At 40.4% G+C, this 27,320-nt stretch overlaps 2 protein-coding genes across 4 annotated transcripts in view; one reads left to right on the forward strand and one right to left on the reverse strand.

The window, feature by feature from the left end:
* The first annotated feature begins 9,757 nt into the window (after positions 1-9,757).
* Positions 9,758-13,747, forward strand: LOC122658752 (protein TIC 55, chloroplastic). Of its 3 annotated transcripts, none has more exons than XM_043853851.1 (4): positions 9,758-10,347; positions 12,300-12,402; positions 12,514-13,638; positions 13,676-13,747. In XM_043853851.1, exons 1-3 carry the CDS (start codon positions 9,887-9,889, stop codon positions 13,633-13,635), a joined length of 1,686 nt encoding a protein of 561 aa, XP_043709786.1. In that variant the 5' UTR covers positions 9,758-9,886; the 3' UTR covers positions 13,636-13,638; positions 13,676-13,747. The 3 variants fall into 3 exon arrangements, with proteins under 3 accessions (XP_043709786.1, XP_043709787.1, XP_043709785.1); XM_043853852.1 differs by having other exon boundaries at positions 9,758-10,015; positions 10,055-10,347; positions 12,514-13,747; XM_043853850.1 differs by having other exon boundaries at positions 12,514-13,747.
* A 2,739-nt stretch (positions 13,748-16,486) lies between these two features.
* LOC122660179 (histone-lysine N-methyltransferase ASHR3) overlaps positions 16,487-27,320 on the reverse strand; it is a 31,151-nt gene continuing 20,317 nt past the window's right edge. The window contains exons 10-11 of the mRNA XM_043855376.1: positions 17,882-17,962; positions 16,487-16,848 (exon numbers count right to left, since the gene is read on the reverse strand). Coding sequence (XP_043711311.1) covers positions 16,662-16,848; positions 17,882-17,962 — 268 coding nt within the window. The 3' untranslated portion in view covers positions 16,487-16,661. The remainder of the gene's footprint in view (positions 16,849-17,881; positions 17,963-27,320) is intronic.

Below are 27,320 nucleotides of genomic sequence, written 5' to 3' on the forward strand. Positions count from 1 at the left end.
AATAATCCTAAGTCATTATAATAGTTATGGAGATACATGAGTAGTTTAACAATTGTGGAGGAGTTGGGAAGCAAGGAACGTGGGATGTGTGATTACTATTTGTAACTTCTATCTCTACGGTGTCGTCTCCTATTTAATAGGATATATTTGAAGTAATGAAAGTAGATAATGCCAATTAATTCTCAATTGAGAACGGAGGACTAGCGGCCTCCTAATTACATTCAAATTCCCCTCAATCTTCTCTTTAAGTTATCCAACTCATCATCCTCACAATAAGTAAATGGGTGCACGTACCACCTTATATCAAAGCCGAAACATGGTGAGAACAATGACATGGCAGGGGATCGCCACGCGTACTCCACCTCATCCCTCTTTGGGGAGAAGAGAGGTGAATTGAATGTTGAAGTCGCCACCTAGAGGAAAGTGTAAATGTAGTGATTCTCATGCTACACCCTTTTGGGGACTGATCAGTTCATTAGTCTGGGTACGGGTCAAATTACGGTCTGGAAAAGGTATTAGGCATCCCAGTCCGCCCGGACTTGCTGGTCTTTCTATTACTTGACTGGGCAGGGTTATAACATGCTTTTGGGTGAGAAAATAAGTAGAGTATAGAAAGAGTAAAAATGAAGGTAAAAGTACAGAGAAAGGTAAGTAAAACATACCTGGAAGCTTGGCTGCGTGGTTAGTATATATAATGTAAACGGATAATATACAATATAGGAATGAACAACACATGAGGAAACTAATCCTAAATATTCAAGCTCTAAGCCTAGGATGGATGAATGGTAAATGAAAGAGACATACTGAGAATGCAAAGATATCAATAAAAACATGGCTAAAACATGCTAATATGGATTTGAAGCATAATTGGATTTTGGAAATATACAGAAGAAACACCTACTCTAAGGATGAACACTATGAAGATAAAGAAAACATGGGTGGAAGATAAAGAGAATGTCCAAATTAAATGCATGCATGCGAGAGACTATGGTGACACCAAATATGAAGATGGAAGCAACTATCCATAGATGATTGTCATATCATAATAATAAGAGAAATCATAAAACATGCAATTCATCATCAAGATGAGAAACACTAAACATGGACATGTTAGCCACATATGAATCAATAATAAATATAAATCATACTTCAAGAGAATAAGGAAATTTATCATGTCATTTATGCAAATAAAGGGGAGTCTTAGACTACAGGAGATGGAGATCGTACGTAAGAGAAAACATGGAAAAAATGAACAGCAGAGTGTGTGTGATCACCATCTAAGAAGATGGGATCGCACATTAATACGAGATACAAAATGAATGCGAGAAGTAAAATGGAAAACTTGGTTGAAAATAAATAGAAGAAGACATTACCTAGTTAGAAGGACTAGCACTTAAGTAAGAGTGGAGGCTTCCCTTTTGTGACTCAGGCGGTTGGTACGTAGAGATAGTAGCGTTGATAGTTTAGGCTTCTCTTGTCTCTCTTCGGACAACACTTCATTGTCAACACCGAAATCATCAAGTATGACGACTCTAAGCTATTAACTTGAAGCTTGAAGTCGGAAGATTAAGCAATGAACTCAAGCGGCAAAGGCTATTGAGCAAGGGACTAAGGACCAAGCAAGGTGTGAGGATAATAACATGGCGGGGAATCGCCAGATGTCCTCCACCTCATCCTTTTTTGGGGAGAATATAGAGGTGTGAATGTTGGAGTCGCCATATAGAGGAGGGTCTAGGACCCATAATATAAAGTTGACTCTCTTGTGATGCCCTTTGGAGACTAATCGGTCCATTGATCTGGGTATGGGTCAAATTACAATCCGAAAAAGGTATTAGGCACCTCAGTCCGCTCATCAAGCCGGTTTTCCTATTACTTGGCGAGGCGATGCTATATCATGCTTGAAAATAAAATACAGAAATAAAAGGAAGAGTTTAATGCACTTACTACTAAGGGGGTCTTGGCTACAAGGCAAGGGTTAATATACAGGAAAATAAAATAAAAGATAAGAGTTGAGGAAAACATGCCTGAAGTGTTTGGCTGGGTTAGTATACATAATGTAAATAAATACTATATAAAATAAGAATGAATAATGCATGAGGAAGTAAATCTTAAATATGCAAGCTCTAAACTAGGATGTATTAATGAATGGTAAATCAAGGAGAAATCATGAGAATGCAAAGATGCATATGATGCATGGAAACATGAGAATATGCTATTGACATATTGAAAAGATGCAAAAAGAACCTAGATCTAAACAAGGGAAAACATAGATGAAAGTTAAAGAGAATGTCTAAACTCTAAAGTACATGTATATGCAAAAGGCTATGATAACACCAAATATGAAGCTGTAAACAACTATCCATAGTTGATTATCACATCATAATATTGGGAGAATCAATAAGCATGCAAATCATCATGAGGATAATGAAGAAACCAAACATGGACATGCTAGCCACATATAATTCAATGATACATAGAAAGTGTGATCTAAAATCATAGAAAAATACGTAAGATAAACACTCAAAAATAAATGGATGCATGAAGAAAATATACTGGGAGATGACATAGAAAACAAATCCATAAGATCACTACATACATTGTATCACATCATCAAGAGTTATTAATCAATATGGAGATTATCATAAGACTAAAAATCAATACCTAAGACAACATAAACTATCATAGTATGAAATATATGAAAAAGAAGAAGAAAACTTGTTCTAAAGGAGAATAAAGATTCATCAACAAGGTGATCATAATGTAGTAAAATAGAGCATTGAAAGTGATCATTATTATAGAATCACCATGGAACAAATAAGGTGAAAACATAGGTCTAAACATGCCATGCAAAGATCACGAAATTAGATTTAAGAACACAAATAAAAGGGAAAAGATTAAAAGTTCTAAAACAACACTAAGAATCAAAAGCAACACACATGGGTGTATGACCACTACCTAGTGAGGTAGAATAACACACCCTTTTGTGTGTAATGAAAAAGAGAGAAAATATGTAAAAAAAAGGTAGAAGAGACGAGAAAAAATAAAGAGAGACAATAGAAGATTACCTGATCAAAGAAACACAAAGAAATGGGGTTAAAGGTTGCCCTTAAATCAGTAAGAAGACCTAAATTCATTCACAATAGCCACCCAAAGGTCAGGGTTGCACAGGCTTCTCTCTCTAGCACATTTCAAGTTCAAAAACCAAGGTTTTGTATGAAAAAACTAGAGAAATATCCCCCTCAACATGGGAGGCAGTGTATTTATAGATTTAGTGAAGTGTTCATGCTCTTAAACAAGTTCATGGATCATTGCTTGGATCTGAATCGTCTATGAGGGATTTCCTAAGTGGTTTTGCATCAATGGTGTAGGTTTTGCCAATAATCTTGGCCAATGAGGTCAAGTAGGTATCTTGTTACCAAAGATGTGTTTCTTGGGGCCTAAGAGTGTCCAGAAACGAGTTCATAGCTTCCAAATAGGTTCTCATGCATGATAGGAATCAAAATCCATCAAATATGAAAGTTTAGATACACTTCGTATTCACCAAAATTGACATTCAAATGGCTCTGTTTGACATTGGCATGCCCTAAGTCGACATTGACATAGTGTCGATCGACAGCAACTCAACATCGACATTGGTTGTTGCGCACCTTCACAAAAATGGCCGTAACTTTCTTGTCTGACCTCCATTTGGTCAGATTCTTTTTCCTACGTACAGAGGACTTAAATGGATACAACTTTTGTGTTTTGATAAAGAGCTAAATATCTGCATAAGTACTCCTAAAATAGATTTTGAAGATATTTGATATGCAGACACAACTTTTCTTTGCATCATACGCGCCAGCCTTGAAGATCAAGTCATAACTTCCACATCCGATATCGTAATGATATGATTCAAATTGTATATGAAAGCTGATTCAAATATTTACCTTTCTTATGTTTTAAGCTTTCCAAAAATCCAATTGAAAGATAACTCAAAATGGACATGAAGCCACTCCACAAACATAAAATGACAACCTTAAATCTGTCACTTTCTTAGTTTTTTCCGACATCAATCCAAGGTTAGTCGACAATGAAGTGGTATCAAAGAACATCACTCGACATCGAGTGGAGGGACTTAACTATCGACCAAATAATTTTCATTGTCTATTGCATATCGATATTTAGAGGATTCTGTTCGACAATATCAAATAGCTCATCAATGTCAACGCTAGGTCAATTCGATGTCGGTTCGAGCCATTTAACTGTCGACTTCTAGTCTGGATGTCAATAGTACATTATGTGCCACTTACGTTGGTTCTATTTGGATCGAGCTAGTTCCAAAATGTACTGGGCTGGGTCTAGCCCATCTAGGATTAGTTTGGAATGTCCAAATGCTCATAACCTTTGATCCATATGCCTGAATCGAGTAATTCAAAAGCTATTTTTCTCCTTATTTCGTATACTAAATTTTGGTATGAAAATAGAGGATAGTACTGATCAGCATGAATTGGCTGCAGTGTGGGTCTCATTTATCAGAAATAGAATCTTCTCCCAATGAAGGGGAAAATGAGTTCATTTTCGTACTAAATTTGGGTATGGTGACATAATCTGTTATTCGGGCGTCTTAACACATTTCTACGATTAATAACTATTTATTATCATATTTTTCTTTTTAAGGATATTTTTATCATTTTGCATGGATGATTTGGTGGATTTGTCAAAGAGCATGAAAAACCTCCTAAATCCATAGATATAAAGTCTCTCAGCCTCAAAGGATACTCATCATCGTCAGGACGACCTATGGGAGACAAAATAAGGTGTCTACACAAGGACCAAAAACCAATTGAGTAGAGACCCTCCTCAACGTCAGAGGAGGTGTATTTATAATTTGAGAGGGGTGTGTGCACTCCCAAATTTGAGCTAGGATATTGCGTTTGATCCAGATCACTGGTAAAGCATCAGAATGGGTGTCTTTACATCGACGGTGGGTGTTTGATCAAAGTTATAGCCAATGGTGTTTGGGCAAGTGATTCATTGCCAAAGGAGGAGTTACTTGGGGCCTACGGAAGTCAAGATTCACATCTAAGTTTCCAAATATAAGTTTGGGCATGAAAGGAAGTGAAATCGAAGCTAAACATTACAAGTTTAGGCTTCTCAAATTTGCACAGGGTCGATAGGGAACTGGGGTCAAGTCAACATCGAGGAGGGGATAGGTCGACGTCGAGTTGTTGTTAATGAACAGCTGTCGACAATGATGGAAATGCTTCAGGTGTCAGCATAAATGTTCAGAGTGTTGATATGAGATAGACAATATTAAGGTTCTGCTCGACATTCAAGGGGGATTGGTCGATGTCGATGGAAGGTAGGGTCAATATCGACTCAAGGCCTTTCAGTGTTGGCTCTAGGTATGGGTGTCGAAAGGAGATTTTGGGCTGTTTAGGCCGGTTCTGTGCTGGGCCTAGTTGATTTCAAAGAGGTCTAGGTCAGGGCTAGCCATTTTAGGGGATCTTGGAGTGCTCTAGGGCTCTGGTTTTAGCTCCGATAGGGATTTGAACGATCTGTGGACGATCTTGGGCAATGCACACTTGTGCTACATCTATAGATACATCGACTCTATGCCTTGAAGGATGTTCATCATCGTCACAGGTAGCCTCCGGGGGGAATGACAAAATGAGGTATCTACACATGGATGATCTGGTGGAGCGACTTGAAGGAGAAGTAAGTACCTTGAAAGAAGGACAACAACAACTTATTCAAGATCAACAACGAATACTTTCAAAGCTTGATGAGCTCTTTGAAAGATTGAGTACCCCATGTCCTCCCTCTCAATATGAGGTGGGTGAAAATTCAAGAACTACCGTTTTACCGCAAGAAGACCTACTCGGAAATCTCCGGATCTATGCTTATTTTCAACTCCCCGAAGCATTTCATCTCTTACTACACCCTTCCTCATCTCTGGATGCCTAGGTATCCATCGTAAGCCTTTCCTCGTTTGAACCTCACCATTAACTTTAAGGTTATACCATCCTAAGGTGCTGCTAAATGGAAGGATCTTATCAACGTCCATTTTTTAAGTCCGACCTCCTTTTTCCAATCATAATCCACGATCTTCCACGTCCCAACAAACCTTCACGCCTAAGTCGGTCAAGTTGGACTTTCCACGCTACAATGGGGAGGAAGACACAACCAATTGGGCATGTCGTGCGGAACTGTTCTTTGATTTTCACCATACACCAGAGGAGGAGCGTGTTGTGTCAACTTCCTTCCTTTTGGAAGGAGACACACAACTCTGGTTTCAAGTCTTTAAGAGAGATGAAGAAAGGGTGACATGCCATTTTTTTGTGATGGGCTACATGCAAGGTTCGGACCAACTCCCTTCCAAGATTTTTTTGGAGAGGTTGCAAAGTTACAACAATTTGGCACAATTCGGGATTACCAGTCCAAGTTTGAGAAACTACTTTCCAAGGTGGGACCCCTATCGTCACATCGACAAGTAAGTTTTTTCGTCAGCGGTTTGAAGGAGCGAATCAAGGTTGACGTCCTAGCTAAGGGTATCAACCGGTAAGGTTTCGGTACGGTATAGAAAACAGATACTAGATACCGATACCATATCGTACCTCATAAGATTTACATTTCTAATACCAATACCGTATTGACTCGGTACAATTTTGGTACGGTATTCGATATAGTACCGATATTTGGTATTCGATAGTTATATTTTGTACATAAATTAATAAAATTATTATATATAATATGAAATATATTATTTAGTATGTTATATTGTATATATAAATTATTATCTATATGAAATACATATATAATTATATATATATATATATGCTTTCAATTCGATACGATATTGTATTCGATAATTCGGTACGGTATCGGTATGTACCGATGGTTTCAACCATCATACCGATAACGTACCGTACTCGGTTCGGTACCATTTTTTCACACCGGTACTATACCGAATATGTTCGGTACAGTACAGTTCCGATTTTGGTATACGATATCGATACATAGTTGACACCCTTAGTCCTAGCTGGTCGCCCCACAACCTTATCTGTAGCTAATGAATTGGCTCGATTGTACAAGGCCTGTGACCAATCACTTGAGAGAAAAGAGCATTCCACCTGATGAAGAACCTCTTCCGGTTCGTCGACTCACGTTAGCAAGGATACAAGAAAGATGAACTAAGGGACTTTGTTACAATTGTAACGAGCAGTTCGTATCTGGACATCAATGTAAGAAATTATTTTTGATCGAGGGTTGTTACAAAGAAGATGAGGAATGGGAGGATTTGGTTAATGTGAAAAATCATTTCCCAACTAGTGGTCTTGAGGACAAGACCAAAGTCTAGCGAGGAGGAGTTGTTATGGACCTGATGCGCATGGCGTTGGCAGTAGGGTCCACGTGGACATGGGAGACTAAGAGGTAGGATCTTTGTCCCATCCAGTTCCTTGCCTGGCCTAGTTCCCCCAGTGCATGTAATAAGGGAGACGCAATGACCACCCTACCCTTGCCCCAACACTCTGCTCGGGTGAGGTCCACCCACCCCCCCTTATTTACAAGCACTGGGGGAACTGGGCCAAGCACGGAACTGGAGGAGATAATTTTCCCTAAGATGTAATAGTTATTTATTTTAATAATCCTAAGTAGTTGTAATAGTTATGGAGATACGTGAGTATATTAACAATTGTGGAGGATTTGGGAAGCAAGGAAAGTGGGAAGTGTGGTTACTATTTGTAACTTCCATCTCTACGGTGCCTTCTCCAATTTAATAGTATATATTTGATGTAATGAAGGTAGATAAGTTTTAAATCCCAATTAATTCTCTATTTGAAAACCAAGGACTAGTGGCCTCCTAATTATGCTCAAATTCCCCTCAATCTTCGCCGCAAATTATCCAACTCATCATCCTCACAATAGGTTATCGGGTGCACGTACCACCCCACCCTTGTAATTTCCCACTCCTTGTGTAGTTTGCCAGTCCTGCCCTCCAACCCCTTGTAATTTCCTAGCCCTACCCATCCCTAACCTTTGCCCCGACCCTGACCCTAACCCTGACCCTGACCCTGACCCTGACCCTGACCCCTATAATTTCCCACCTCCTACGTAGTTTTCCTTCTCCTTAATGGCTACTCCAACGAGATGAAGGTGCAACACCTTCCTCTCCCGAATTTAGACGATTTTTTCTCCTTTTCCTCCTCACCTCTATCATCATTGGCAGTCTCCTTCAATGCGAGTTTCAACCATCATATTTTGGACTTGAAGTAAATGAATTGAAAATTGAAACTTAGAATTTGAAGATGGCCGCTTGGATGGGGATATCCGAAGAAGATGTGTTTACGAGACCTAAGTGGTTGCAAAACATCTTCTTGCATTTGGGCGAAATTCACTCTTAGAATTCCCCCAGTGGATGATCCGGGAGATGATGCTATGGAAATAGCACCCCCAAGCCCCAATCAAATCAAATCGATGAAACCCAAAATCAAAAAGAGCAACCCAATAGATTTACGAATCTAATCTACCAACCCTGAGTACCCAACATGCAACAGAGAAACAAAGCAATTCCACTCATGACTTACCTTCATTAGGTTAGGCTGTTGCAAGGATGTATTAACGCCTCAGCTATCACCCAAAGATTCAGGTTGAGATAGACTCCACATGCCACATATCACATGGATCGGGCTCTTCTACGATGTAGGGGTGCGTTAGACATCTTCTAGTGCGATCTGCACCATCCAAATGGGAGTTCGTCCAGGTGACAAGCTCTAGTGCCGCACCAAAAGATGTCTGGTGCACCCTTGCGCCGTAGAGGAGCCCGATCATACCACATGCCACATGCCACCACCACTATTAATCTTTTAGTCTTACACTACCATCACTTTCTCACACACTCTCTATCTTGTCATTTTTAACAAAGTTGAGACTTGAAACTCTTCCTCCCACACCAAGCATTCACAATTCACCCAACTTGTTACGATTCACGACCGCGATGAAAATGCACCTTTGAGATCAAGACTCTATATTTTGAGCCCTCGTACCTCAATCCTACCACTACCACCAATGCCACCATCCCCTAATCAGTTACCATTCCCCTTCTCATCTAGTATCCAGTATCCGAGTCTTGTATCTTTATATCTCTAGGTATGAGAGACAAAGAAAGAGACTCTCATGTACCCTTCAATTGAACTTGTTAATAAAACCGCTAGAAAATCAGACCAAAATTGAACTTCACCTTGATGATTTGGTTAATATATTATCCCCAAAACCAACTCAACCCAATCGAAACCAGACCGAACCCGATGGATTGAAACCCTACTTTTAGAGCATTAGTTGACTCATAGTCGAGTGAAGGTTCGTCTGATTCATGACATAGATCAGCAAAACCTGTGGATCTGGCTCTCCTCCAGCCATGGCAGGAGTTGGAGGGTCCAGCCCAGCAAAACAACGGTGATTTGGGTCATTTCACAGGTGGGACCCAAATGGGCCTAGATGAGGGGGTTTGATCATTTCATAGAGGAGTCACTTGGGTCCCACATGTGAAATGACCAAAACTACCATTGTTTTGTTGGACTGAACCCTCTAGCTCCCTCCACGGCTGGATGAGAGCCAAATTGCAACACCGGTCCGAATTTGTCAATGGTGGGTCCCATTTATTTAAAATGATAGACGTGGCAATTTTGTTGGCACTTTTTCTAAGAATTGTAAGGACCATATATAAGTAGAATTGTATGTTTGTGGTCATGAGCTGAGAAGCCACTGAGCCACTGAAAAAGGTTACTCCTGCTGTCCTCATGGCTCTCTCTGTACCTCTACTTCTTCTTCTTCTTCTTCTCCTCTATAGTCATGAGCCATTGTTCTCTCCTCATCAATTAGTTCTTGACTTCTTTCTTAAGATAAAATGGCTCTCATACAACCATTCTACTCAGACATTTCTCTTGGAAAACCCCTGCCCCTCTCAGTTTTATCTCACAACCCCACAAATCCAGGAGGGAGAAGAAGAAGAACAGAGACAGTTACTTTTCCTGTTTCAGACCTGTTCTTGTCTTCTCATACCGAACTGTGTCACAAAGGAAAGTTGAATCATATGAGGACTGGACTGATAAAGTGTTCGGCAGTGGCAGAGGTTGGTGAGGGACTATCGGAAGAAGAGGTTTTTCTAGGGTATACTGATGAGGAGGATGAGAAGGATGCAGGAGTGGTTGCAGATTATGATTGGAGAGAGGAATGGTATCCTCTCTATCTCTCCAATGATGTCCCAGATGATTCTCCTTTGGGTCTCACCGTCTTCCACATACAAATCGTGTTGTACCGAGATGGGAATGGAGTTCTTCATTGTTATGAAGATCGTTGCCCTCATAGGTAACCATTTCAAACTCTTGGATTCTTTTCTAGTCATTTGGTCTTGAAAATTTTTTTTCTCTTCCTTGGCTTATTCTTTTCTGCAACAAATTATGAACTGGGTTGGCTGAATATTTCATTTCCCAATTTCATATTCCCCTTAATGGCCTTTATAGAAGGAAACCCATTGCCTGATTAATGATCTACACTATCTAAGAATTGCATGTTGTATGATCCCTCTGATCCTGAAAGAAAAAAGGGCAAAGGGAGACAATACAGTAGCTAACATCATAATTGTCTCAAGTAGAGCTCTGACTTCTAATAGGAAATATTCCCATTTCATACAAAGAGTGATCTATAGGAAGATCAGGAAGCAGAACCGTAAGAACTGGTCTCGGTGAAGTCTCAATTTAAAGTCCTTGGACTTGTAACTTTGTTCTTCCCTTATGTTGCATTTCCCTTTATGTGGATGGAGATCCTTAGGGATGTTGAACTAGGCTGAGTCATGCTGAAAGGGAGTTTTGGGAAGGGAATGTTATGAACCAGGTCATTGGTGAAATGAGGGGGACCAATGAAGACTATGTAGTCCATTTGCAATAGCCTGAGTTAATAGAAAGAAGTAACAATTACGAACTTGGTAATCATGGTGAACCAGCTTATAATGTAGGCAAAAGGGCAGTGGATTTTGCAGTACCTTGGTCCATTAATTGTGTTTAAAGGCACTGGTGTCTCTTCCATCCAATTAGAGTTGAAGTAATCCTCTGGGTATTGCTTGCTGTTTTCTGATATTCGGTATGCTAGGGTTTACAGTTTGGCAGGGACTTCACTTTGGGGGAATCTCTTGTTATAGAATCTTTTATTCAAACATAAGGCATAAATTAAGTTCTATTCCAGTGAATAGAAAGCCTCAATTTGTAGGAATGTGGAATAAGACCCAATTTCTTATCATGGAAATTGCCATATGGTATGCAGCTGTAAAACTCATGCCTCAGTTGTTTGAGATATGGGAATCACAACCTCACACCTTTTGGCTATCAAGCTCATGCATTTTAAATAGTATTCCTGCCTTAGCTATGTTCAATGTTGTATTGAACTGTTTAAAGTTTAAGCTAAAAGTTCGTTGATATGTAACAAACATATGGTGTTTAAAATCCTATTGAAGCACCATTAAGTTAGGGTTCCTCTAGCAGATCTTGAAAAACTTGGAGGGGCAGCCCTGTAACAGATTTTCTGTCATTGTGTCAAAAACTCCACAATATGATTTATTATTGACTTTTGATTTGAATTGGTGATTGAACATCATTTGTGTCTCAATATAACTTATTCTTTTTTCCCCTCTTCAACCAAAGAATGGAAACTTTTTCTTCCTCGTGTGATGGTTGAACCTACATTTCCTGTAATAGAAGGAAGCATCTCAATGTATACTTTTCAAGTTTAAGTTTATCTTAAATGAGGGAACATAAACCTGAAGACTTTGTTGAGTTGAATAGGAAATATAAAGCTTAACATCTTTTGTTAATCTACTTTTCATCGGCATTCTAATACCCCCGGGATTCGAGCACTTGTATATAATTTTTCCTAGCGCAAGAATAAAATTGATTACTATTAGCAAAGAAAAGAAGACGCCCCTTTTCTTTTATCAATCATATAATAAGAATAGGCAAGTAAGTGTACTTACTTAGCTAGCTTAAGGTTAGATTGAAGAACTAAGTGTTGTGTACCAGCCTCGGTGAAATGCTTCTTCGCCGTAACAGGGTTCCGGCCCAACTCTAATTCCTTGCACCATTTAAAAGATCATAAATGTTGGTTCTATTTTAAAGATCTCCCCCCCCCCCCCCCACACGCCCACACGGACACACTCATGAACAAACACACAATCCCACTCAGAAGGGGCAATTCTATTCCGTTTTCTTTACTTCTTGCCATAGTATGCATGCTGGCATGACAATTTTCACGTTTAACTATTGATTCAGATTGGCAAAACTCTCTGAAGGTCAGTTGATTGATGGAAGACTGGAATGCCTCTACCATGGTTGGCAATTTGAAGGTGATGGTCAATGTGTGAAGATACCTCAGGTCTGTCCCAATTTTCTATTTTTTGCATATTTCATCTTTTTCAATCGCAGTGTACTTGGGTTACAAAAGAATCAATTTTGATCAGTTTCTTTCCAATTATGTCATCTGTAGCTTCCAGCCGGGGCAAGAATTCCTCGATCTGCTTGTGCCAAAACATACAAGGTGAGGGAATCTCAAGGTGTTGTATGGGTATGGATGTCAGACAAGAGCACTGAGAAGCCTGAAAAATTGCCTTGGTTTGAACACTATGCTCGGCCAGGATTCCAAGATCTCTCCACTGTTCATGAGCTACCGTATGATCACTCAATATTACTTGAGAACCTAATGGATCCTGCCCATATCCCAATCTCACATGATCGGACAGATTGGACTGCAAAGAGAGAAGATGCTCAACCCCTACTTTTCACGGTAACTGAGCGTACTGGTCGGGGATTTGCAGGTCAATGGGGTAAGGAAAAGGAACAAGCCATGCTGAACTTCTTACGTTTTGAAGCACCATGTGTTCTTCAGAACAACCGAGAGTTTGTAGACAAAGATGGCGTGAAACAGTATTTCTCTGCTCTCTTTCTTTGTCGACCAGCTGGACAAGGGAAGTCCATGGTCATTGCAAGGTTTGGAACAACCAAGAGGTCCTCCTTGCTTGCACAATTACTTCCCAAGTGGTACTTCCATCAGAACGGAAGTAAGATTTTTGAGCAAGATATGGGGTTCCTCTCATCTCAAAATGAGGTTCTTATGAAGGAAAAGCTTCCAACAAAGGAGCTATACCTTAACCTAAAGTCCTCTGACACATGGGTTGCTGAATACAGGAAATGGATGGATAAGGTGGGTCATGGTATGCCTTACCACTTTGGCCATAGCACAATCTCACTGCCAAAAGAGCCTGCTGTGGTGGAAAATGCACCTGCAGGACTGGTTGCTGGCATCTCAGCTTCTTTACCAGCCAAAGGAGGAGCAGGAACTATGCATGCTCCTAATCCAGTTAACCGATATTTCCGTCATGTGATCCATTGCAAGGGATGTAGAAATATGGTGCAAGCTTTCCAAGCTTGGAAGAATGCCCTGTCTATCGTGACTCTTGCTTCAGTTGCATTAGCCATTTTAGTGTCTGGAAGACGGTGGAAGGTCCTTTACTTGGTTTCAACTACATTTTTCTTGGCCGGAGTGTATGTTTGCTCAGCTGCAATTACAATGAACACAGAAAACTTCATCAGGAAGCACCGATTATTGTGAGAGTATGGAATTCTTCTGTAAGAATCTTTGTATATTTTCAGATACAAAGAGAATTGGAATTTATGTATGATATTGAGTCAGAATTGCAAGCTGAGAAAACAATATGGTCTCTTAGACAGCATAAGATCTAACTTTGACAGTTGATAGCAACAAATATTTTGCACCATATCATTCATATACTTAATAAAACCAGAAACCTTACATTTAAGATCAAATCATCAATAGATGGATAACCATGGTCATTCGCCTCCAGCAAAAGCACCGACCAGCATACTTCAAGAAAACCAAACCATATGTTTTAATGGAATGGTCACGATCCAAATCAAACATTTAACAGGTTGAAACATTACGATTGGATCTTATATTTTGAATTAGAATCTTTTTGAAAACTATTGATAGTTTGATCTCAAGACTGTACCATGATGTTTTTGATGATTTAAAATGCTAAATAACAGGTCATGATTCAAATCAAAGATTAAAAAAAATTGCAAAAAAGTGATCTTGAATCTAATTAGAATCTCTTGATAAATATAGGAACTTGGGTTGTTTTGATCTTTTTTGTTTTTTCTGATCGGTAAATCAAATTTATACAATGGCAGGGGCATAGAAAAGCCCAAGAACCCAATAGGACATTGGAAACAAAACATACACAAACAGTTAGCCCAATAGAAGAGCATTCACTGCCCAATTATCAATAAGCCAAAAGTTTCGAGAAGTTCTCATCCCCCTTAGGGTGATGGAGTGAAAACGATTTTTCATATCAGCAATAATATCTCGAACAATGGAAGATCTGATCCGCGATCTGTTATGGAACATCCTGAAATTTCTCTCCAACCACAAGTGAGCTATAGTAGCACAAAAAGCCACCTTGACAATACAACCCACCTGATCACCTCCAAACTCCTTAGCAATCCACTGAGCTTCCACCATTACATCCAAACTCCGGGTAACAAAGCCGACTAATATCTCTCTAGATCTGACTAGAGAAAGTACATTCAAAGAATATACAATCGGGCTATTTTGATCATTCATCATCATATATAACACCTTCTTTATCACCGTTTATACTTGGGTACCCCCATCGTATTTTTCAAAATGTTAGGTACCAACATAGTTTTCTTTATTACATTGGGTAACTCAAGTATAATTTACGTTAAAATTTTGAGCTGGCCCTGCTCAATGTCACTCCAATTGTCCTTGACTTTTTCAGGCCCTAGCCCATGAAGACCTCTACGTTTAATTCTCTTATGGTCTTGTTTCCTCCTGGTAACAAAGATTCTTTTAACTCTTCTTTTTTGCTATTTTCTTCTTTTATTTTATTTTTTTTCTTTTTTTTTATTTTTTTATTTTTTTTGTGTATGGGGTGGAGGGGTGTTAAGAAAGGGTTTCTTTCACCAACCAAAATAAACTTTTGAGTACTCAAAAAAGCATCTACTAACAAAGTTGGTTAGCCTATTTTTGACCCAATACTTCTATTATTGGATGGGCTTCTGTTGTTCTATAGAATTCCACATTTCACTCTTCTGTGATAAGTCATGGATTTAAAGGTCACGTGCTCACTTGCTGAACACTTGGTCACGGGTTCAAATCCTGAAAATAGCTTCTCTGTAAAAAAGGGTAAGGCTGTGTACATTTGACCCTCCCTAGATCCTGCTAAACACAGGAGTCTTGTGCATTAGGTATGGCCTTTTTTTGTGTTGGTACGGAAAACCAAAAACATCTTGCAAGGTCTACAACAAATGGTGGCCAAGGGGTTCCTCCGAAGAGTAGAGGTGTGGATGAGTGATGCGGATTGAGTGACACAAAGATAAGAGGAAGGACGGCTGTAAGATCCATTAAAGTTACTTTTGGATGATCCATCTCTGATGGCATTTCTGGATGTTTAATAGTGTATAAGTAGAACTAGATTATGTATGTTAGTTTGGTTTCTTATCCAAAAAAAAAAGTTGATAATCCTCGTCCCAATGAAACTCCCCAAAAAAAAGTGAAGCCTGTCAAGGAGAGGGTGCAGCTTTGGCGACTCAAATCATCTTAGAAGGCATTACCAAAGTGTTAGATATGACCACCAAATACTTGCTTTGAACCTTTGCGATTACAAGAGGAACAGTGTAAAACAAGTGTTGGATGGTCAGTTAGGAAAAGGGGATTGAGAACTATATTGTGAGATATCTTGAAAAAAGTGAGGCAAAATCAAGAACACCTTCTACTAGGGCTTCGAGGTGGATCATTTTTATGAAGAAAATTCAGAAACTAGGAAATCCTATGTCAAGATGGTTGCAAAATTATGAGGGGTTTGGGAATCTTTACTATAAAAAATGCCAGACAAGCCATCCATGAAAGACATCTGTTCATCTGATCTGTGCTCTCTCCTTGCCTGCCCAGGGTCTTCCTCTTTAGTACCAGATTGGTACATAGGAACATTAGTATGATGTCCCTGGAAAAGCCAGAAGGAAAAGGTGCCCCAAAGCACTGAAATATTATCACTGCATCCCAAAATTTTATAGCTGTCTATTGGTACTTTTACCTGGTATTTATATCTGAGCACAAAAAACCTGCATCCATGCAACCAACTTGTAATCCATGCACAGGTACCAAATGAGTGCTCAAAAAATGTGTAATATTGCAGGAAAAATCACATTAACTGAACTAATTCCAACCAACTTCAAATTTCTTATCCAGGAAAAAAAATTGGAGGATTTCAATAAACTCTCCATTCTCACATTCTTACACAAGCTACAAATGGAATAAGAACAATCCCCCCCCCCCCCCCCCCAATAACCCTCCCCCACTGTCATCCCCTAACAAGAAAATACTTGAAGGGAGTCAATAAGAAGAAGAAAAAAAAAAAAAAAAAAAAAAGGAGAAAATTTGCATTTAATGAATGTTGCCTAAATCATTACACATAATAACAAAGAGATACTAATGGAACTTTATTTGGGTTGCAGTTTTCCCCACACCTGATAGGAGTTAAGCATTGTACAACATGATTCCACCCACCTTGAAGGAAAAAAAAACTGTTGTACAGATCATTCATGTATAATTTCCAGGCATGCAGTTGACGTTCTCCTGCGTTTGGCACCCCAGCACAACTTCACCTTATTGACCTTAGTAGAGCACAAGTCCCTCTTATTGATCTTTCTCTTGGCCCCAAGGTATCCTTGACAATTTGAAGCACCACAGCAGCACTTCACCTTGGGTCCAAAGTGCACGAATCTGTGGCACAGGAGGCATATAAATGTTTTTACTCTCTGCAACTAACGTAGCCCCTAGCGAAAGGTCAAACGCTCCTACATTGATTTCTTATAAACACTACTCCAAAGTCGAAACCATAACAACACAAGTATCAAAGCTGTTTATCATTTTCAATCAGAAAAGGTACAAATGATCACTTCATGGGAAGGCAATTTTATAATTTAGAAAAGTAATTCTTGTTTTCCCTCTTCTAGTTAACAGAAAAGGAATTGCAGCACAGTAACATTAGGATTGTCCAGTCTTAGGCTTGCAGACTGAAATATGAAAATTAAAATCTTAATTCAGTCCTCAGATTTGAGAAAAGTAATTCTTCTTTTCCCTCTTCTAGTTAACAGAAAAGGAATTGCAGCACAGTAATATTAGGATTGTCCAGTCTTAGGCTTGCAGACTGAAATATGAAAATTAAAATCTTAATTCAGACCTTAGATTTTTAAGATTCAAAACATTGGGACGTTTGGATACAACACCAGATGTCAACACTGAATCCACTACCTAAAAGTGCAGAGGAAAGATCCTTCCCACAAATGCTCAATGAAAGTTAGAGGGTATCAATGATATACAAGCTCCATCCACTGCAAAGTGCAAATGGTTGTCACTTGGACCTGTTTAGGTCCTCAAGTGAAGAAACTCAAACCTATTTGTTGGCACAAAGACTAATAGAAATATCCTAACATGTAATTATCAACAAAAAAATATATCATGATATCACCATCATCCCAAGCCTTCTTTCAACTGAGGCGGGCTACATGATCCAACAACTAAAAGCCAGTACCCCACTCCATACCCACGTTTGTGCATAGAAAGTACAATGATAGAAGTGCAATCATGGTATCTGACCACAGCATACTTGATGATATCAGAAATCATTTCAAGTTTTAAGGAACACTCAAGCAGTACAATCTGATAACGATAAGAACAGAACTAACCATTAAATAAAGAAAGAAATTGAGAAACAAAACACACACAAGCACTAAAGAAAAAATACTAAATGTACCTATAGTCGTAGGTCAATGGTTCTCCAACTTTTATTAGTTGATCAGCAAATACACCAACACGGGTCTCCCCATCAACTTGCCTACAAGGAAACAAAACATCATAAGAACAATAACTCAAAGCATATGGAGCATAACTGCAAACCTGACAGATGATAAATAAGATGAATCTAGCATCTGCAACGAACCCTTCCTCTAATAATTAACACATATCCACCACCAGCCCCTCTGAAACATTTTTAGACCACCTACATTATGAGATAGACCCAAACTTTGCCCAATCTTAGAATCTGACATTTTCTATATGAAGCTAATATTTAAAAACATAAATACGTAGGATTGAGGATTGAAGATTAGAAACAAGACAGCATCATCAAAGTACAGCATTTATTGTGATCCTTGGTCCACAATCTATCAAAGAACATACTCCCTTCCAGTTTGAAGAATCGTTAAGAGGATACGAGTAAGGGACTGAAGGTTCCTTATCTTCAATGAACCCATATCTAACAGGCGTTCCACCAACACTCCATACATCATTGCACCACCTTCAGGACATGGAGCAGTGCCCAAAAACCAGACCATCTGTAGGAATTTTAACTTGCCAATATCGAACTACAACTATGACAGTAAATACATAGAATTAACAACTGGAGGAGTCCATTACCACTGGGCACATTAGAAGTCACCAGTTCTAACCCTCTTTGAGGGGGCACTTATTGCACTATACAGATGAGTGAGTGCAAGAAAGGTCGAAGAGCTCATTGATAGAAAGGCCTTGGTTTCATGAATCATGGTATATTCCCCAATCATCAAAGTTGAGGCGTATACACAATCTAATGTAGTCCTAGATAGGTAGGAGACCTACTAGGAGCCAAACAACAGGATCAATCGCAAAAGGGATTGCTGGTTCGAATGGACAACACTAGGATTTAGGTTAATTCTAGGGTTTAGGATGGGAATTTGGGAATGGGTCTTATATGGCTTTAATATGCAGGTCTAGGGGGTTATTATGGGATAAAAATAATTGGATTTGGGAAGGTTTTAAAATTCTGCAATTCTGGACAGAATTGAGTTGCAGGTTTTGGGTTTTAATGGAGTGGAGGAATGGAGGGGATAGAGTGGGAGTTATGAGCTGGGTTTAAGATCGAGTGTAGGGAGAAGTGTGGGGGTTGTATGCTGGAAGTTTGGTTTGAAACTGATGGACATATCTGAAGTTATGAGGGAGTCCTAGTTAAGGTAGGAGTTGCAGGTTTAATGGAGGTTATGGTTTGATGGATGGAGGGGAAGGATATATACAGGATACTAAAATTACTTACTGGTTTGATCTCCTTCAAAGGCAGTAGCAGCAGCTTGAAGAAGCTTGATTGAAGAAGAAGAAGAACCTCCCGGTACTGGACAGACGCAAGGAGTCGCAGGAGTCCACCCACCCTATCCACCTTGAGATCCACAAGGATATATACTCACAAAGAGCAGCAACAATGGCAGCAAGCATAAAGCTAATTTTTATTAATCAAATTCGCATTCAATACTTGGCCCCCTTACAACCTTATATAAAAGACTCAAAATTAGACTCCTACATTGAAAAGGAAAGGCCTAACCCAATCATTAACCTATTAGGTAATTTAAACTAACTAGGAAACTAAAAGAAATAGACTCAAAACATGGCTGGACTTATAGAGTCCTAATCCAACCCAACTTACATCACATGACCACTTAAGTTGTCACATGACCACTTAACCAAGTCACATGATCACTTAAATTGAACCAATTGGATGCAACCAATTTGAACCGGTTCAATTAAAAAACATAAAAATAAACCAAGTATTGGGCTAATCCAGTATGCAACCTATGTACCCCTAGTTTAGGCTCATTAAAGTGGCCTAATACATAGAAAACCCTTGGGAACAAAGGCCCAACATGTATATAACCCAACCCTAGGCCTATTTCTAAAGAAATAAGCCAATTTCTATGATGAACCTGCATCAACTCTCCCCAACTTGAAAAAATTCGTCCTCGAATTTTGCAGTGATGAGGGGAATCAACATGTGATCAGCAGGTTTGACCATCCCCAAACGAAATTCCGATGGGGCAGGAACATTGGGGATACAGTCTTCAATGCGTGGAGCTGGCTCTTCAAAGAACCATGGTGGCATAACAAACTCTATGTGTTCTTTCTTTGAATCAGCAGCAACTGTCAATGTCTCGTCCATAGAGCCTTCAGTGTTAGCAACCTTCTCATCTAATGCATGAGACACAAGCTCCACCTCTTCAAGAACAGCATCTTGAAGGTCATTGTTTTCCTTTAGAATGCTCTCAATCAACTTTTCATCTTCTACTATTTCAGCTTTGTCTACTTTGTTCTCTTCAATGTATACCTCTTCAGTAGAATCTTCTACAATTGTGTTTTGGACCTCCACATTAATTTGACGGCCGAGCTTCTCAATTATGATCTCAACTACTAGTGCAACTTGGTCTGCTTGAATTTCTTTAGCTATCAGTTCTTGAATCTCTTCAACACAAACTGCCTTAGTAGAGTCTTCTGTTGGTACATCCGCCATTGGTGAAACTTCAAACACAGTCGATGCCACTTGCATTTGAGTTGACATGTTCGGCAGTCCCTGTGGCTGTACAGTCAATGTGGTCACCTTTGGTTGTAACCCTTTTAGAGTAAACAAATGGTATAGACGGTGTCGATCAGGTAGAACACACGAGTTATTTTCAGGTTCAATCCAACCTTGTTGCTCGTCCAACCAATTACAACCTACTCCAATAACGCTCCTTGGAGATGGTACCGGCTTACACCAAGCACCGTCAGAGTATGAGGAACACTCAAATTCAACAAAGACTTCACCTGTAGGCATGATGCAAATCTCTCCTGACTAGGACAACATATCCACCACGGATTGCAAAATAATGTTGTTACGTCGCCTCTCATCAACAATTAATATGGCTGTGCTCCCATTGGGTAGACGAACTCGGGTCTTCAAAACGAATAGAGGTGGGTCTTTTGAGGCTTGGTTGGAGCTTCCCTCTGCCATAGCTCTGATACCAATTAAATGTAGTCCTAGATAGGTAGGAGACCTACTAGGAGCCAGACAACCGGATCAATCGCAAAAGGGGTTGCTGGTTCGAATGGACAACACTAGGGTTTAGGATGGGAATTTTGGAATGGGTCTTATATGGCTTTAATATGCAGGTCTAGGGGGTTATTATGGGATAAAAATAATTGGATTTGGGAAGGTTTTAAAATTCTGCAATTATGGACAGAATTGAGTTGCAGGTTTTGGGTTTGAATGGAGTGGAGGAATGGAGGGGATAGAGTGGGAGTTATGAGCTGGGTTTAAGATCGAGTGTAGGGAGAAGTGTGGGGGTTGTATGCTGAAAGTTTGCTTTGAAACTGATGGACAAATCTGAAGTTATGAGGGAGTCCTAGTTTAATGGAGGTTATGGTTTGATGGATGGAGGGGAAGGATATATGCAAGATGCTAAAATTACTTACTGGTTTGATCTCCTTCAAAGGCAGCAGCAGCAGCTTGAAGAAGCTTGATTGAAGAAGAAGAAGAACCACCCGGTACTAGACAGGCGCAAGGAATCGCAGGAGTCCACCCATCCTATCCACCTTAACATCCACAAGGATACACACTCACAAAGAGCAGCAACAATGGCAATAAGCATAAAGCTAATTTTTATTAATCAAATTCGTATTCAATACTTGGCCCCCTTACAACCTTATATAAAAGACTCAAAATTAGACTCCTACACTAAAAAGGAAAGGCCTAACCCAATCATTAACCTATTAGGTAATTTAAACTAACTAGGAAACTAAAAGAAATAGACTCAAAACATGGCTGGACTTATAGAGTCCTAATCCAACCCAACTTACATCACATGACCACTTAAGTTGTCACATGACCACTTAACCAAGTCACATGATCACTTAAATTGAACCAATTGGATGCAACCAATTTGAACCGGTTCAATTAAAAAACATAAAAATAAACTAAGTATTGGACTAATCCCGTATGCAACCTATGTAACCCTAGTTTAGGCTCATTAAAGTGGCCTAATACATAGAAAACCCTTGGGAACAAAGGCCCAACATGTATATAACCCAACCCTAGGCCTATTTCTAAAGAAATAAGCCAATTTCTATGATGAACCAGCATCACCATCAAGGCTGAGAAGGCAAATTGAGCACAAATGACAAAAGAAAACAGCTACCACTCCCAACAAAATAGCTTACTGCTACAAATACAGATGTCTATCTACACTCACTTTGGCCATCTCATATGTTGAATAATTAGCCATTCTCATCCTCCAAGAAAAGAGAATCAACCCCTCCCCCCGATACTAATAAAACTGGCCATGTTAACAAGCTGCAAATAACTCCATGGGCCACCTGAATGGTTTTGTACCATTTTATGATGATGAAATATGAGAATGAATTGTGTCGTATAAGACACAGGCCAGCTTTATTTATAATACGGAGAACTTTCCAGAATATGAGTACAAGGCATCAATACCCCTACGACATTGATATGATATAAATACCCTTGTACCCCATTTTACAACACTCCCCCTCAAGTTGGTGCATAGATGTCACACATGCCCAACTTGCCAATAATAGGATGAAAGACCTTAGCACTAAGACCTTTTGTAAAGACATCAGCCAATTGTTCGTTGCTAGGAACAAAAGGCACACTGATGAGACCCGAATCCAGCTTTTCCTTGATGAAGTGGCAATCTATTTCCACATGTTTTGTTCTGTCATGCTGAACTGGGTTGTGAGCAATGCTGATAGCTGATTTGCTGTCATAATGGAGTCGCATAGGAAGAGCAACAGGGACAACCAAATCAGTGAGGAGACACTGAAGCCAAAGAAGTTCGCAAACACTATGGGCCATAGCCTTGAATTCCGCTTCAGCACTAGACCTTGCAATAACTGATTGCTTCTTGCTCCGCCAAGTGACAAGGTTAACACCAACAAAAGTACCATAACCAGAAGTAGACATGCGATCATCGGGAGATCCTGCCCAATCCACATCTGTATAGGCCTCAATGCAAAGATGATCATGAGGGGCAAAGAGGGTGCCACGGCCTGAGGTAGATTTTAAGTACCGGGGAATACGTTGCACAGCATCCATGTGTGAAGAATATGGGTCATGCATGTACTGGCTAGCCAAGCTCATGGCATAGGCGATATCAAGACGGGTACGGGACAGATAAATTAAACGTCCGACTAATCGTCGATAACTGCCTTTATCCACTGGATCACCTTCCTTGCTCGCCAAATGGGAATTAATTTCAATGGGAGAGTCAGTTGGCTTGCACCCCAGCATACCTATCTCAGAGAGAAGATCAAGCACATACTTCCTTTGAGACAAGTAAATACCACTAGAGGACCTTACAACTTCAATACCCAAAAAGTAGCGCAGCTGGCCAAAATCCTTGATTTCAAATTCCTTACCCAAGAAGCGCTTGAGCCTGAAAATCTCATCAATATCGTCACCAGTGACGACTATATCATCCACATATACTATCAAAACCGCAATATTTCCACCTGATTTTTTGATAAATAGCGTATGGTCAGCATTACTTTGAGAATATCCTGCTGCAACCATAGCTTGATTAAATCTACCAAACCAAGCACGAGGTGATTGCTTCAGCCCATACAGCGCACGCTTTAGCCTGCACACTTTTCCTCGAGTTTGGGACTCTAGAAACCAGGGGGAATATCCATATATACTTCTTCCAACTCGCCATTGAGAAAGGCGTTCTTAACATCCAACTGTTGAAGATCCTAACCCAAATTAGCAACGCAGGACAAGATAACACGAATAGTGTTCATCTTGGCAACTAGAGCAAAAGTCTCCAGATAGTCGATCCCGTATGTCTGAGTAAAGCCCTTCGCAACAAGCCTAGCTTTGTATCGGTCCACTGTACCATCAGCCCCGTGCTTGATCACAAAAACCCATTTGCATCCAACCGTCTTCTTTTGTGGAGGAAGACGAACCAGCTCCTATATGCCATTTTTCTTCAGAGCCTACATCTCTTCAACCATGGTTGCCTGCCACTGGGACTGAGCAATAGCTTCCTGCCAGTTCTGAGGAATAGGTACAGAAGACAAAGAAGACACAAAACTATAAAAGGAAGGGGAAAGGGAGTCATATGAGACACTTTTAGCAATAGGATGCAAAGTACAAGACCTAGTGCCTTTATGAGTGGTAATAGGCAAATCAAGGGAAGGATCACGTTCAGAAGAGGGAAGAGAATTACCAGGATCAAGGACAGTAGGATCAGGTCCATCTGGATCAGGTTCAAGAGGTTGCGATTGGTTTGGTAAAGTTGGAGCTGTAACACCAGTGGTCTAATCTGCCCTTTGCGAGTATAGACACGCATCGCTAGTCGAGGCCAAACAACAATGGAAGGAGTCCCCCCCTACACAGGAAGCTCGGCAGGAATAGCAGAGGTGTCCGATATAAGAGGAGGTTGCCCATCTTCAATAGTAGATGTAAGCTCCCCCTGAAGATGAGGCACCGAATAGTAGGGCTCAGCTTCATGAAAGATGACATCCAAGGTAACAAACCAACGCCGAGTTGGAGGATGATAACACTGGTATCCCTTTTGAGAGGCAGAATAGCCCAAGAAAATACACTGAAGGCTATGAGGATCAAGCTTCCCATGAGGATGGTGGTCTCGAGCATCTCAAACACACCCAAAAATTTTTTAAAAAATGGGAAGATAAGATCTGTGTCTATGATTTCCTTGCTGGACTGAATGTTGAGTATGATCAACTTCGAGCACATGTGTTAAGCCGTGAACCATTCCCTGCCTTTGAATAATCATATGCACTGATTCAGCTTGAGGATCGGCGTCGTCTCTCTATGCTTCCCACACCTATTCCGACACCTCCTGAGCAATCTGCTCTTTTCTCCAGCTCGCAGCCCCATACTGATACTCCTTGGTCTAATAGCTCTTCTACCAAGGCACCTGTAAAGTGTGATTACTGTGGTAAGGAGCGTCAAACCAAGGATTATTTTTGGAAGTTGCATGGCCGTCCTCTTGATGTTTCTGGCTCTTCTAAAAGTGGCCGTGGCGGGGGACGTGGTAACTCCAATCAGGCTCCTTCTAGCCAGGCCCACCTTACTAAGGCTTCTGATACTACCTCTCCTGGAGGCTGGAGCAGCCTTATCTTCAAATGAGCTCATGGCCTGCCTTCAAACGTCTTCTTTCTACGATGGACCAGCCCCAATCAGTTGCACCTGCATCTGCCTCATTTGCCTCTGTCATTGCCGAGCCCCCTCCTGGTAATTCTGTTATTTCGTTTTGTGGTCTTAGTACATCTGTCCTATTCTCCCCATGGATCATCGACTCTGGGGCTTTGGATCACATGACAGGTTCCTCTGATTCTTTTTCTCATTATTCCCCTTGCTCTGGTAAAGGCAGGGTTCGATTAGCTTATTCCTCTATATCTAGCATTGGTTCTGTTTCCTCTTCTCCAAATTTATCCCTTTCATCTGTGTTAGATGTACTTTTTTTCATAATAATTTGTTGTCTATAAGTAGTCTTACCTCTACTTTAAATTGCAAAGTCACTTTTTCCCCTCCCATTGTGTGTTTCAGGATCTGGTCACAGGGGCAACGATTGATTCTGGTAAAATGCATCATGGTCTGTACCTGCTTGATGTTGACGATTTTACCATGGTCTGTACCTGCTTGATGTTGAGTCGTCATCAATCTCTGGTCAGGCACTTCAAACTTCCTCTCCATCTCTACTGGCTTATGAACTTCTCTGTTGGCATCGCAGATTGGGACACCCTCCCTCGGGCATGCCCTCTCGGGTCCTTGGTTTCCGCTGCCCCTTGGATCTTCTACAGGGTTCTGCGGCTTTCTCTCTCTCCAAAAATTTTGGGGTGTGTTTGGTATGCTCGAGACCACCATCCTAATGGGACACTTGATCCTCGTAGCCTTCGGTATATTTGCTTGGGTTATTCTACCTCTCAAAAGGGATACCAGTGTTATCATCCTCCCACTCGGCATTGGTTTGTTACCTTGTATGTCATCTTTCATGAAACTGAGCTCTACTATTCGGTGCCTCATTTTCAGGGAGAGCTTACATCTACTATCGAAGATGGGCAGCCTCCTCTTATATCGGACACCTCTGCTATTCCTGCCGAGCTTCCTGTGTAAGGGGAGACTCATTCCATTGTTGTTTGGCCTCGACAAGCGATGCATGTCTATACTCGCAAAGGGCAGAATCAAACCACTGGTGTTACAACTCTAACTTTACCAAACCAATCGCTACCTCTTGAACCTGATCCAGATGGACCTGATTCTACTGTCCTTGATCCTGGTAATTCTCTTCCCTCTTCTGAACGTGATCCTTCCCTTGATTTGCCTATTGCCACTCGTAAAGGCACTAGGTCTTGTACCTTGCATCCTATTGCTAAAAGTGTCTCATATGACTCCCTTTCCCCTTCCTTTTATAGTTTTATGTCTTCTTTGTCTTCTGTACCTATTCCTTAGAACTGGTAGGAAGCTATTGCTCAGCCGCAATGGCAGGTAGCCATGGTTGAAGAGATGCAGGCTCTAATAAAAAATGGCACATAGGAGCTGGTTCGTCTTCCCCCACAAAAGAAGTCGGTTGGATGCAAATGGGTTTTTGTGATCAAGCACAGGGCTGATGGTACAATGGACCTATACAAAGCCAGGCTTGTTGCGAAGGGTTTTACAAACATACAGGATCGACTATCAGGAGACTTTTGCTCCAGTTGCCAAGATGAACACTATTCGTGTTATCTTGTCCTGCGTTGCTAATTTGGGCTGGGATCTTCAAAAATTGGATGTTAAGAATGCCTTTCTCAATGGCGAGCTGGAAGAAGAAGTGTATATGGATATTCAGTTGGGTTTTAGGCTAGAGATGTAAGTAAGAGAAAGAGGAGAAGTTGAAGGAGAAAGAGCTGAGGAAGAGAGGAAGAAGAGAATGGAGAGAGGTATTTCGGTTGTAAATGTCTTGTGTGTGAGAGACTTCTCCACACTACTATATTACTTCAATGATAAGAAAAGGATATTACATCCACCTCCCTAGGGAGGTAAAAGGTAAAAAGGATAAAGAAGGAGAAATACATAATCAGGCAACTAGTCTAAAGACTAGTTCCTAAACTACCCTTAATACATAACTTATAACAACTCTAACACTCCCCCTCAAGTTGGAGAATAAATGTCATGCATTCCCAACTTGCATAGGAGAGTACCAAACTGGATAGAGTTAAGAGCCTTGGTGAAGATATCTGCCAGTTGATCACCAATCTTCACAAAAGGAGTACAAATGCAGCAAGAGTCTATCTTTTCCTTGATAAAGTGTTGATCCACTTCAATGTGCTTGGTCCTGTCATGTTGCACTGGATTGTGGGCAATGCTGATGGCAGCCTTGTTATCACAG

Source organism: Telopea speciosissima, chromosome 4, assembly GCF_018873765.1.
Source record: "Telopea speciosissima isolate NSW1024214 ecotype Mountain lineage chromosome 4, Tspe_v1, whole genome shotgun sequence".
NCBI classification, from domain to species: Eukaryota; Viridiplantae; Streptophyta; class Magnoliopsida; order Proteales; family Proteaceae; genus Telopea; species Telopea speciosissima.

Excerpts from the sequence above, each read along its gene's own strand:
- LOC122658752 (XM_043853850.1), top strand. The coding sequence starts at position 9,887 with ATGGCTCTCATACAACCATTCTACTCAGACATTTCTCTTGGAAAACCC. Across the intron at positions 10,348-12,299 it reads GAAGATCGTTGCCCTCATAG|ATTGGCAAAACTCTCTGAAG; the intron begins GTAACCATTTCA and ends CTATTGATTCAG. Across the intron at positions 12,403-12,513 it reads AATGTGTGAAGATACCTCAG|CTTCCAGCCGGGGCAAGAAT; the intron begins GTCTGTCCCAAT and ends TGTCATCTGTAG.